The sequence below is a fragment of the Euleptes europaea genome, chromosome 11, assembly GCF_029931775.1.
Source record: "Euleptes europaea isolate rEulEur1 chromosome 11, rEulEur1.hap1, whole genome shotgun sequence".
In the NCBI taxonomy this organism is placed as follows: Eukaryota; Metazoa; Chordata; class Lepidosauria; order Squamata; family Sphaerodactylidae; genus Euleptes; species Euleptes europaea.
Genome location: NC_079322.1, coordinates 52,760,079 through 52,773,988, shown reverse-complemented (window position 1 = coordinate 52,773,988; position 13,910 = coordinate 52,760,079). Strand labels below are relative to the sequence as shown.

General features: G+C 42.4%; 1 protein-coding gene across 1 annotated transcript in view; it reads left to right on the top strand.

Moving 5' to 3' along the window:
- Nucleotides 1-1,450: 1,450 nt before the first annotated feature.
- The window catches only part of AKAP9 (A-kinase anchoring protein 9), a 142,780-nt gene continuing 130,320 nt past the window's right edge, over nt 1,451-13,910 (top strand). Inside the window, exon 1 of the mRNA XM_056857090.1 lies at nt 1,451-1,534. Coding sequence (XP_056713068.1) covers nt 1,487-1,534 — 48 coding nt within the window. The 5' untranslated portion in view covers nt 1,451-1,486. The remainder of the gene's footprint in view (nt 1,535-13,910) is intronic.

The window sequence follows — 13,910 nt, the reverse complement described above, 5'->3', positions numbered from 1 at the left end:
TACATCGCTGGGAATACAAGTGCGGTAGCCTTAGTTTTGAGAATTTGGATGGGGGGGAAATGCGCATTGTAGAGAGCGGAAGATGACCCAAGGCAAAAACCTCCCGTGCATCACCGCCCTGTGACAATCCCTGGTAGCCGTGTTAGTCGGTCTGCAGTAGCAGAAAAGGGCAAGAGTCCAGTAGCACCTTAAAGACTAACAAGAATATTTCCTGGCAGGGGATGAGCTTTCGTGAGCCACAGCTCACTTCTTCAGATACCTGAAGAATACTTCTTCAGATAGCACCTTAAAGACTAACAAAAATATTTCCTGGCAGGGTATGAGCTTTCGTGAGCCACAGCTCACTTCTTCAGATACCTGAAGAATACTTCTTCAGATAGCACCTTAAAGACTAACAAAAATATTTCCTGGCAGGGGATGAGCTTTCGTGAGCCACAGCTCACTTCTTCAGATACCTGAAGAATACTTCTTCAGATAGCACCTTAAAGACTAACAAAAATATTTCCTGGCAGGGTATGAGCTTTCGTGAGCCACAGCTCACTTCTTCAGATACCTGAAGAATACTTCTTCAGATAGCACCTTAAAGACTAACAAAAATATTTCCTGGCAGGGGATGAGCTTTCGTGAGCCACAGCTCACTTCTTCAGATACCTGAAGAATACTTCTTCAGGTAGCACCTTAAAGACTAACAAAAATATTTCCTGGCAGAGGATGAGCTTTTGTGCGCCACAAAAGCTCACCTGAAGAAGTGAGCTGTGGCTCACGAAAGCTCCTACCCTGCCAGGAAATATTCTTGTTAGTCTTTAAGGTGCTACTGGACTCTTGCCCGTTTCTACTACTGCTGACAGACTAACACAGGACTACCCACTGCGAATTATCTTCATGGAAGGCACCCCATTTAAGTGAGCGGTGGCTCACGAAAGCTCATGCCCTGCCAGAAAATATTTTTGTTAGTCTTTAAGGTGCTGCAGGGCTCTTGCCCTTTGCTACTAATCCCTGAAAGAGTCCTGTCATGCGCTTAGTGGGGCTTCCAACTTTTATGCCGCTCAGGTCCGACTTCCTGACTGACAGGACGTCGAGGCAGCGGTCAGTCCCTCTCCTGTCATCCCTCGCTCCACCGACGCTGTTTGTGAAGCGGGGTGTGTGTGGGGGGAAGCTTGTGCTAAGAGGGGTCTTTTCCCTCTCCCACGGTGGGTAACGCCTGAGGCGGGACCTGGGCCCGCTCAGAGGTGGGAGCTGCAGGCGGCTTAGTGAGAGGAGGAGGAGAAGGAGGCGGCGGCGGCGGGGACGTCACTTTCCCCGGCCGCATGTTTACGTGGAGATGAAGATGGCGGCGCCGGCGGGCCCGCCACGGAGCCTCCTGACGCGAAGCTGAGGAGAGTTGGAAGCCCGCCGTCCTTTTTCCCCCCCGCGTCTTTCCCACCCCGCCACCCCCCGCTTCCAGCCCGGCGCTGGGTTAACGCTGCGGTCTCTCCGCGCAGGGGCCATGGAGGACGAGGAGCGGCGGAAGAAGCTGGAGGCCGGCAAAGCCAAGGTGAGAGACCCGAGGCGGTGGGTTGGGAGGGAGGCTACTGGCGTGCCTAACTGGGGCTCCTGTGGCGGTCGTCCAGGTCCGCCGTGGAGGAGAGGGGCTGGGACCGTTAGACAAACGTCGCTCCGTCGAAGCAATCCGAACGCAACCGAACTGGCATTTGAATTCCTTTTAAACAACCTGGGGGTTGGGTTGGGGGGAGAGCGGGCAGGCCCGGACGCCGCCTCGGAAGGGCCAGGCGAGCGAGAGACGAGACCAGGCCCTATATGCACGGGAGGTTGTTGCCTCTCTCTAGGCCAGTGGTTCCCAACGTGGGGCACAAGCCCACAGGGGGGCAATTTGATTTTTAAGGGGGGGGGTGCAATTCGAGAATGAGTTATTAACAGTGAATTGTTTGCGTCTCTTATGGTTCTAGGGGCCTCATATACAGGGGCCTCATATACAGTATATGTACTGTGACATACACATTGGTAAAATTAAAATCAGAATGTACACGGCGCTCAGCTGGTGACAGTGCAGAGGGGGGAAGCCTCCTCCACGTGAATAGGAGTTCGCTTTTTGAATAATAAGGATTATATGTCACCGGGGGTGGGGGGGGATCAGGGTTTTAGAGATGCTTAGGTGGGATTTTAGAGATGCTTAGGTGCAGCCAGCAAATGCCAAATGACTTGCATGGGTTCCATTGCCAAAAAAAGGTTGGGAACCACTGCTCTAGACGCACATTTCCCCCCACCACCCGAATTCTCAAAACTCTGCAATGGGGGCTTTTTGTGGAGTGTTGAGAATTAGGGTGTGTGTGGGGGGGAATGTGCGTCTAGAGAGCGGCAAAGCCAAAAAACCTCCCAGGCACAAATGCCCAAAAAGTCGGCTCGTGCCCCTTCTGGCAGCTGAGCTGGATTTTAAAGCTGCAGGGACAATTAATTGTGCCGGCGAGGCGTGCCCTGGCATCTCTCCCGTGCTGCACTTTCTTTGTTTGACACTCTCTCTTTGTGTGTTCCACGGTAACGGGCCCGTGCTTCCTTGCTTTACAAAATAAATAAACTGTATGATGCAGATCTGGAAACTCCCTTCCCTCTCTCTCTGTCTCACTTTTTTTAATGTATATGTTTGGTAATGTGGTTGGCTTGTGACAGCTGTTGCTGGACAGAGGCAGCCGCGTGCCTTGAAAACGCCACAGGTGCCGAGTGGTGCGCACAAGGCTTGTGTTCTTCTCTTGCGGAATAAATCAGCCCAGGAAAGCTGCAGATCTCACATGCGCACTGAGCTGGAAGTTTCACACGCCAGAATACAAAGAGTATCAGGAATGCATACCCCCTCCCCATCATGTGCACATGATAGCAGCAAGTAATGTGGGGATGATGCTTGCGCATCTGATTTCTGTTATCCTTCCACCCCAAATTTAAAAAAAGGCATTTATTATGTGTACAACGCATTGTATTTCTAGGGTGCTCAAATAGGTGAGTGAAATCACACATGCAACATGTTTTTGTTATTATGAAAATAATTTAAATGTTGCCATTATACACAGGAATATGCTTTTTTAAAGTGTGTGGCAATTTTTTTTCTTAGTAACTTCTGCAATGGTTTCGCTGTGTACAGTAATTTGCATTCCTTTTTATCTTTGCAAATAATACTGTGAAGTAGGTGACTGTTAATCTTGAAGTCTCTCCATAGGTCCCTTTGGTTCAGTATTTTGACTGGTATTAGCTTTTTGAGGTCTTTTCCAGCACCTGCTACCTGAGATCCTTTTAACTGGAAATGTCCAGGAGCTGCCACTGAGATCTCCTAAGTGTGACTGCGTGTGTGGGTTCCTCTCAGCCCTCTATGAAGGATGACTAGATCCAGAGTTTGAAATTGGGATCTCATGCATATTAAACCTGTGCTGTTTTGCAGGGTTTGCTCTTTCTCTGCATTAAATAGGAATGCAGCCACAAATTGTCATCACAGTGTGCTTATAAATATTATAGCACCTTAGAGCTAGTATTGCTGGCTGTAAGCGAAGCTGCCAGTTTACTCAGCAAAAGGCCAGCCCTTGATGTGTCAGAGAGCGAACAACTTATCACACTTGACAGAATTTTGAGAAGAGAAATGGCTGGTAATTTTAGAGGGCTGAAGCAATCAGCCAGTGAAGGGTTATTTTACCCTAAGATATGTTTGTATTTGAAACTGGACTGCAGATAATTTATGCAGTGTTAAGTGGATGTAAAGCTGTAATGACATAAAGGTGGGGCCTTTGGCGCCTTCATTAGCAGCATTCCTCTTTGGTGGTGAAATTTATACGTTGTGTTTCTATGGGGAGAACTCTTCAACAAGACTATTTTCAGATGGAATTTTAGGAATGTTTGCTTCTTATGCATTACAGAAAAGGTTGCTCAAGCATTGTGTGTGTGTGTAAAGTGCCTTCAAGTCGCAGCCGACTTATGGCGACCCCTTTTTGGGGTTTTCATGGCAAGGGACTAACAAAAGTGGTTTGCCAGTGCCTTCCTCTGCACAGAAACCCTGGATTTCCTTGGTGGTCTCCCATCCAAGTACTAACCAGGGCCGACCATTCTTAGCTTCGGAGATCTGACGAGATCAGGCTAGCCTGGGCCATCCAGGTCAGGGCTGCTCAAGCATTATTTATGTATTTATTTACAGAATTGATAACCTGCCTTTCTCACTCACAAGGGCCACCAATTTGGCTAACAGTTTTTTAAAAAATGTGATAAAATCACATTTTGAAACCATTAAAATCACCCCCCAACAACATAATTTAAATAATAAAAAGCAGAATTAAAATACTGTAAAAGGTAAGGGTAGTCCCCTGCGCAAGCACCAGGTCATTACTGACCCATGGAGTGATGTCACATCCCGATGTTTATTAGGCAGACTATGTTTACAGGGTGGTTTGCCATTGCTTTCCCCAGTCATCTATGCTTTACCTCCAGCAAGCTGGGTACTTATTTTACCAACCTTGGAAGGATGGAAGACTGGGTTGGCTACCTGAAACCGACTTCCGTCGGGATCAAACTCAGGTCGTGAGCAGAGCTTTTGACTGCAGTACTGCAGCATTAGGTAGGAAGGAACAAAACAAACAAAAAAAGTATTCACCTGCTGTTGGAAGACAGCAACAGAAGGGGACAGACGAATCTCCCTGGGGAGAGAGTTCCAGGGATGTAGGGGTAGAGCAAAGAGATTGGAAATGGAGAGAGGTAGATGGTGAACAAATGAGTAAAAAAAGAGTGGGAGGAGTAAAGTCATAACCATTTATATCTAATCTCTTAAGATGCCTTCCCTGACTGTATGGTTCCCATTGTCTTTTTGTGTTACTCACACCTTTGTATCTTTTATCATTAATGTCTTCTACTTGGGACAATTTTCCTTTCATTTTCTCATCAGATAACCTCTGTCTCTGAGTCCTGCATCTTAAACAAAGCCTTTCCAGAGTCACTGTGGCCTCTTTGATATGTCCGCTGCTACTTGCCACTCTCTTGTTCTAGAAGTCTTGTTCTAGAAGGAGCTTGTTCCAGAAGCTCTGCATTACTAGAACTCCCTGTCAATGGGCTATAAGAAATCTATTGATACCACAACTTGTAAAATATAATGAGCTAGTACACAGTTCTAATCCATAATTTTTAAGGCTATGCATGATTCTCTGTAAGAGTACGAATGACAAAGTGTATCTGTGTGAGATGCTTGGTGAATGGTACACTGTTAATCCTTTTTTAAAGAATTGCGGCTGCAAAATGGCTTGTAGCCAAAGATTTTTCCATTGTAGTTTAGACATCTGTTTTTCTACTTTGATTTCAGTAGTCCAATAGTATCTATACTTGCCATGTAATAATAATTATGCTAATTTGGTGATTGCAGTAGAGTTGAATGACAAGAATGCATGATTTAGAGACAATTGGCCAATCTTGTCAGTGAATCTCAAATTGCATCCCTGAGCAAGACTCTGGAGAGATGACATATATATTTCCTAAATAAAGTATATGTATTTAAACTTCTGAAGTATAAAGAACAGTTTGAGAGTTTAGAACCAGAGCTAGTACTGATCTACGTTAATATGTGTGCACTAATCTGTCTTTGAGTGCCAAACTTTCACATCTGTTTTCTAAACTTGTTTGAACTGAGGTAAAGATCTTTAAAATAAATTTAGAGAAACTTTGTAAAAACTTCAGTGACTTTCCTACATTTCTTCCCATTGTCTGGGAGTCAAATGAATAAAGGCCCAAATGCATATGATGGTTAGGAAAGGGAGATAACATTAGGAAGGGAGATATTTTGTTGTTATGCTAAAGATGGTTGCTACTAACATTGAGTCCTTAGTATGTTTGGTAATTCTGCTATACATTATGCATGTCTAGAAGAAAGCATGATAGGTGACTTAAATCATGAGGCTGTTTATGTCCAGGTATAAGAAATAATGGCATATTTTATTTCCTTAATAGAGCAGCAACTCTAAATATAGATTTAGACATGATTCTACATGCCTGCATAGCAATCCCTTGGCAGAACTGCTGCAGCCTGCATTGGATCACATTACTTACATGTTAAATGCTTTCTGAAGTTTTCCAAACAATTCCTGTAAATATTCTAAGCGAGTACAATGTCAGTCCTTTAGGATGGCCACTGTGCAAGATGTCTTTCTGTGGAAGAACATGGTCTCAGCATGTTCTTGGGCATTTTGGAGATTATTGGTGGGTTCCTGCTCATTGATCTGGAAAGGAACAGTAAGCAATGAACAATAGTTTTTAATTGCTGTATATGGCAGACTATGAAGCTTGTGCTTCTTAAGATGTCTGGGTAAGTAGGAACTTGATATGGTACCAAATTTGTTCTATGTGATTTCCTGTGAAATCCTCTCCCCCCACCCCAAACTATAACTGGTTGTGCAGGCCTGTGTTTGTGTAATTGTGTACATAATGCATTTCCAATGAATACAGGCCTATATCCATGTGGTTTTGGACTGAAAGTCTGATAATATACCTGGATAAACTTGGTGATAGCGCTTCATGCATGACCTGTACTATTATACCAATAAAAGTGGTTCCCATTAGATGTTTTATATCTCGTAGCCTTTTCTTCTTCACTGGCTGACTTCTAGAATCATTGGTCAGAATTTCTCACATCTCTCATGTTAATGCATTAAGTACTTTTTATTAAGAATTCTGCTGTTGCTTCTTAAGGCTGCCTTAACAGTGGAGTCTTTGATCAACTGCTTTCTTTTTCCCCAAGTCTAGATAGTCTCCTGACTTCTGTTCCTTGCCATATGTGCAGCAAAGATTTCTGATATCAGCCAACTGCTTCCTTTCCTTTGTTCTTCATTCCCATGCAGAGGTGTGTCTCCTTTCCCTGATTGTACTAATGCAGCCAGCTGCTGACAGAGCAAACCATCAACAACAGTTCCCCTTTCCTGCTTCTTTCTCTCCTTCCCACCCACCAGCAACATACCTTTAATTTGCCCCTTGTTTTCAGCTATCCCTCCTGCCCTTTCCTTATTATTATTCACGCCCCCCCATTTTCTGCAGAAGCAGTGAAATTCTAGGAAATGAAGGGCAATTTTAATGATCAAAGCTTACACACATGGTATATGTGTACATATCCAGACAAAAGCCACTCAAGAAGAGGTGTAAGTGTTAATCTTATTTGTAGATACTTGAGCAAAGAAAGGTGCTTGCAAGTCCTGGAATGATATTGGCGAATAGTTACATCCCATATAATATCTGAGGTTGTAGTGTTTGCTCTATTGTTATGGAAATGTAAAGGAGGAAAAACTATTTATCTGTACATTTTCCATAAATGCAAAATAAATGCTAAGAAGGCATACTTCTTAAAAGAGGAATACCTAGCTTTTAGCTTTAAAAACCATGTATTGACAGTTGTCATTGCTAAGTATCTAAGAGAATGGAGTTTGTATGAGTTTGGGCATGCAAATTATTCTCAGCTCATAGGAATCTACTGTTTACATAGCTGTGGAACATGTTAACTGATCCATAGTAATTCATTGATTATAGAATTTTGGATCTTGATGGTCACAGCTGAGCTCTGTGGATTTTGGTACTGCATTTTAAAATACCAACTATGAACAGATGACTCCTGTGAGCGTAGAGTATGTCTGAAAAAATGCGCGGTCTCTTTAGCCTCCTTTATTCCCTGTTTCAGCCAGGATTCAGCCAGGATTCAACGCATGCGTTTCGCCGAACGGGCGTTCGATCCTGGCTAAATCCTGGCTGAAACAGGGAATAAAGGAGGCTAAAGAGACCGTGCGTTTTCGCCCATAACCTCAGTTACTTAACACAAACCAGTGATCTAGAACTAAAAATCTCTACATCCTGTTTCCAGTTACTTAAGCTATCCAGTTCTATAGTGATTTATTTTTAGCACTCATCAATTGCAAGAGACTAATAATCCTGTTTTGGTTTATAAACCATGTTTAGATATTGTGTGCAGATTGCTTCATCAGATATATTTAGATTACTGATCAAATAAACATTTGTCTTCCTGACTTTATCTCACATTGTTGCAAGTAATTTTTTCCCGAGTAAATATCTCTGAAAAGGGTATTTGTCCTGGATTCTACTAATGCATAGGTACAGCATTCAAGTATACTTGTAGAGAGTGATGTGAGCTACTTTGGTTCCCCACTGGGGAGAAAAATGGGGTATATATTCAGTAAATAAAGAACAAATGTAGCTGAAGATGGGGAGCAGATAAAAGGTAGGTTAGTTGATAGGTGGGAAAAAAGAGAAGGAAGCAGGGAAAGTTCAGGATATGGGGCTGCCAGGAGGAGGGAAAAGGGAAATAGTGTGGGAAAGGAAGGTGCTCCCTGCAAGCCCTTGCAGGTTTCCCACCACACACCTGGGTCCAGTGGCTAGCACTGCATAGCCATAGTTTTCCAGGTAGAGGCTGCCTAGGGAAGGGCAGGAGGGAAAGCTGAAGACAACGGGGCAAAGTAAAGGTATGTTGCTGGTGGGTGGGAAGGAGAGAAGGAAATAGGAAAGGGGAAGTGGCTGTGAGGGTTTTTAGAAAAGGGAAAGAGAATAGTTAGGGAGGAGAAATGAGACCCCCCCCCCCGCAAGTGCTTGCAAGTCGAGTTATCTTCTTTTATATTCTAATTTAGAAGTTGCCATGATACATTGTTTTTGCTAGCTATACCTGTAAAGAGGACTTTTGGGTAATAAAGTTTGCATACTGAGATGAAGAAAACTTGGATAACTCTCACTTCATGTTTAAATCTGTGTCACTTAGCATTAATATTAACGGCTTCATTTCTTACGTTCGATGTGAGGTAAGAATTGCAGATCTACACAGTTTGCTAGGAAGCCCTTTTACCAGTGTTCTGAAACACTATGCTTTGCTACGCATAAGTAACAGATACTTTGTTTTTGTTGGAAAATATTAAATACATTCTTAAGGCAAACAAAGGCACCCTCAAATAACATGAAGGTTAAAAAGTAAACAAGGCCCGTCTGTTGTCTTGAGAAAAAAAATAACCTTTGCTTTTTGTGATTTTAAAAAAATTAACCAGGGAAATGACTGAGAGTGCAAGGCTAGGAGGTTGGTAAGAAAGCCTTGCTTAAGCCCTGTGTCCCCACAAGAGTCCGCTGTAAGCATTGCCTTTTCATCCCGACCAAGTTCTCTTGCTTGTGTTCTGATATATTGGCTTGGTTCAGACATAGCACAAAACAATGGTTTACTGTAACTGTTGATTATTTTGTGAAAGCAGATTTTGACTCACTGATGTCACTCAGTCCTAGCTTGCTTCTTCTTCTGGTTGCTATCCCAGCCTGCATTGCTGTGCCCCGTTGAAGGAAAGCTTCATCATGTCAACAACATACCTGCTGTTGTCGAAGGCTTTCATGGTCAGAGTTCATTGGTTCTTGTGGGTTATCCGGGCTGTGTAAAATACTAAGACCACGGTTACACAGCCTGGATAACCCACAAGAACCAATACCTGCTGTTGGCCACTGTTACTAAAGTGCCATTCTTCCCTGTCCTGACACCAGACCAGCATACATCCCAATTAAAATGTAGTGTACACATTTAGGTGCACACACCTGACTTCCAAGGGTCCAGCAGTATGCACATCCCCCTATGTGTCTATTTATTAGTCATTCTTATATGCCGCCCAACCCGGTAAATCCCACTATCATCCCACCATTTACTTATTTATTTTAGATATTATTGCCACCTTTATTACACATTCTGCCATTGGAATTCACTTCGCTTCTCAGCAAGCAGAAGGATGGGTCTGGAGAACTACATGTTTTTCAGGTGATAGGAAAAGTTGTGCACGCCCTGTGCCATTGGTGCCTGCCTTACACCCTGCCAGCCGTAAGGCAGGTCTGGGGAGCAGCATGCTTCTCAGACCTGACTGGTAGTGGCTCAGTTGTCAGGGAAGAGGTGCACTTTCAAGAACTGCTTCTACTCCACTCCAGCTGCCTCTGGAACCTGCAGCCTTGGACTCTGTAGGTAGTGGCACAAGTGATAGACCAGCCCACGTTTCTCTTCCCTACTGACACTGAGGGATGAGGTAGACTGCAGAAGCAGCACCTCTGCAACCCACCTTAAAGCCAATCCCAGTATAATGATACAGATGTAAGGGTTGGAGGAATGCAGCTCCCAACCCAGACCTAGGATGATACCTCCCAAGCTAGGAAAGCCAGGCTTGTTCCTCAGTAGCAGTGAGGCACCTCAGGGTGTGTGTTATCCATCTCCCAGACCTGCCTCACTGTAAAATGGCTTTGGGCAATGAAACAACAAAACATTTCTGTGTTGTAGTACGTAACGGTTGAGGATGCCAGTGTTCCTGTACATTTAAGAATGCAAAGAACTGTGCAAACGGCTACCAAAAGGCACGAAAAGCAGAGTGGCTTGTTTTCTGAACTGCTCTCTCCAGGTGCTTCTATAATTGGAGAAGGGGTTAAACAAGGATATCATGTTCACATATAACATGAAACCTTAGTTTAAACTCTGCCATCCCTTCTTTAAATCCTGGCTTGAGGTACCGTAATTAACATAGATAGTGTGGTGGTCTGTGTTCACAAACCAGTTAAGTATGGTTAGCTGAATTAACCCCTGATTTTGTGTTAAGTCTGCAGTGGGCCATTGGCTGCATTCTAGTATTTCAAACAAACGAAGCTTTAATCATAAAGAGAACGAATCTTCGAAATCCTAAGACTTATGCACTCTTTCCTCCTTCTTCCACACCTTGTATGAGTCTTTAGAAACAGAAGTTATCATGTTCTGGATAAACTCTGGTTTGTTGTTGATTTAAGTTTATTTATTTAAAACATTTATTAACCACCTTCCTTCCTAACGGTTCTCAAAGCAGCTTATGATGTTCAAACCACAACAAACCATAGTTTGCAAACCTGATTTCTAAACAAGAAAATGTTTGTGGCAGTTCTGAAGACAACCCATGATTGTCTAGAACTAAAAACTCTTCAGTTTCCCAGCTATGTGTGAGCATAAGGACTTTTCAAACTAATTTTTGTCATGATCCAACCACAGTGTTGGGCCACAAAGACTGGATGTGGGTGAGCCATTGATTGCAGACAGATTTGAGATAATACAAAGCTCTGTCATCTGGAGGAAATGAATCTGTTTCTAAGAAGTCTCTTTCTTCTCTGATCATTAGACTTTTTAAAGGGCAAACTTACTACCGGGTTATCATCAGAGTGGTAAAGGACCTTTTAAACAAAATTTACACCCACATGTCCTTGTATTGAAGAACAAAAGCCATGTTGACTATATATATCAACAGAATTAGAGCAACAAAAGGATACGCTGATATTATAAGCTATATTGATTCCTTATTGATATGCATACTGTCTCCATACTGTCATAGTCTTCCTGAGAGAAATGTAAAAGAAAACATTAACTGGACATTAGAACCTAGCGGATGTGGTAGGACTTGAAGGTGTGTCTACATGCTACACTTTTTTCTGGGTCTGGTCAACTGACAAGGTCTAAGAGTTTAATGCTTAGAACTTAATTCCAGGGCATGCAGGGACCCGACAGATCAGTGGCATGTGTGGAGAGGGGTCTTAAGACTTCCCTCTGCGCCAGTTTCCTGACCTGAAATGCCCAGGAACGGTTGTATACCCCATTTATAGAAACTTAACTGCAGCCTATCAGTACATGTTAAGTTTCACCACTGGGGCAAATAGTGGCTCTTCAGGGCCATTTCAGGTCAGAAAAACTGGATGGAATTGAGTTTTTAAAATCCTTCCCATGGGGCTGTGGCTCAGTGATAGAACATCTACTTTACGGGCAGAAGTTCCCAGGTTCAATCCCTAGCATCTCTAGCGGAAAGAATCAGGTGGTAGGTGATGTGAAAGACCAGTACCTGAGACACTGGAGAGCCACTGTCAGTTTGAGTAAACAGTGCTGACCTTGATGGACCAAATGTCTGATTCAGTATAAGGCAGCTTTATGTGTTCATGTGTGTTTCTATTGTGGTCTTAATCTCAATTGATCACAGAGCTCCTAGACTTCATCAGTTGACCAGGCACAGGGTAGACCAGGAAGAAGTATAACATGTAGTTAGGCCAGTCACATCCAAAGTTGATACGTGTCTTATGTGTGATTTTTTAAAAAGTCTTTATAAAGTATTTTGTTTTCTGCTGGTATATCTACTCTATAGAGCTGTGGCGATGAGTGACACAACTGTTAAGTTTTTAAAAAACAATCTTTATGTATTATGTAAACATTTGTTATTTGTTATTTTCTCTTCAAAATTTCAGATATATTTTATTTATTTACATGCTGATTAATAGGATTTCTGTGAAGTAGAAGGCGCTGCTGGGAGAGAGAGAAAATGCCGCCTTGAACCATGAGGAAAGGAGGGGTATAAACATTTTAATTAATTAATAAAAAGCTCCTCTGTGCACATTGAATTTCTTGTGCATGTATAAGAAGCTCTCTGGATCAAACACAGATCTTTGTTGTAAACTCCCTCCCCCCATCGACCTTGTATTCTAAATTCTAGAGACTTTGCTGACATACCTGTGTTCCAAAGCACCTAATATAACAGGCATGCTTCTCTCCAGGATCAGAGGAGCATGCCTATTATATTAGGTGCTTTGGAACACTGGCAGGATAATGCTGCTGGAGTTGTCTTGTTTGTGCAGTTGTCTTGTTTGTTAGAGGCACCTGGTTGGCCACTGTGTGAACAGTCTGCTGGACTTGATGGACCTTGTTCTGATCCAGCATGGTCTTTCTTATGTTCTTATGAGAAGTTTAATTCCGTGCAGAGTTGTTTTTGTGCTTATGAGGTTCCCATTCTGTTTATACAGGCTTGTTGAAGTTTAAGGGCAGAATGTGTTGTGGAGGTTGACAAGTCAATTTACTTTCACATTTGCAGTAATAATTGTTTGATATATTCAAAAAGACATCAAACAAGTATTAAATGTTTCCCTTGACTTAACTTTTAGGAAAGTTTATTTTTTATCAAAGTATAGACCTGTAAACATATTCCCGTGAAAAAGTCAGTTTTTTGTTGTCTGTATCAAATACTATTTTTTAATTTAAAAAACTAGATTAATCTGTTGTTTTTTAATCAAGGTTTGACTTTTCCCCAGTCACCTCATATTTAAGAGCCTTGATGGTTTGTTAGTTGATTGACAAGCACAGCACTGCTTGGAGATTCCTGCAACCCTGCTGGTGTTTCATGCGTTTGCATATTTTATAATTAGCTCCTATGTGAAAAACACAGATGGTGTAGAGTGACTGTGGTTTTTTGTATATTTATGATTAAAACAAACCATATTTTCCAAGTAAAACTTGATTAGATAACTACTATGTGTCAGAATCTATTTCAATAATAAATACTAGATTGTCCATTTCAAATTTTTATTTGGAAGAAGTAAAACATTTTGCAAATGAATTACTTCAGTCCAATGTTGCATTCACATCTAATTTCTGTGTTCCCATCCTTCAGATTGTTATTCCAGTATACGTATTTATGCAGATGCTAGACATGGGACCTTGGCTCTTCAAGGGTACTAGGCAACATCTGTGCATATTGGAGAAGTTTTGGGGCTACATTATACATGTCTCCAGTGTCCCTAAATCTAACCATAATTATGCACTGTTGTCAGAGTAGTCTTTGGTGTTAGTAAAACAACTTTTTATTCTGGCCTTAGATCTTTTTCAGGTACGCTGTGTTTGAAGGATTTCAATTTAATAAAATTCAACAAAGTGTGCAAGTGCATGTTTGACATTGAAACGTATATTCAGCAGATGTCTTACTCTATCAGGAGGATATAGTGCCACAAATAAGGAGAAGCCAAATTGGGCAATATAGTCTTCTATTTTGGGGAAATCTCATAAGCACAACTCGTTCTCTTCATTTCTTTCCATTTTCTCAGTCTTCTTAGGGGTCATTGTGGCC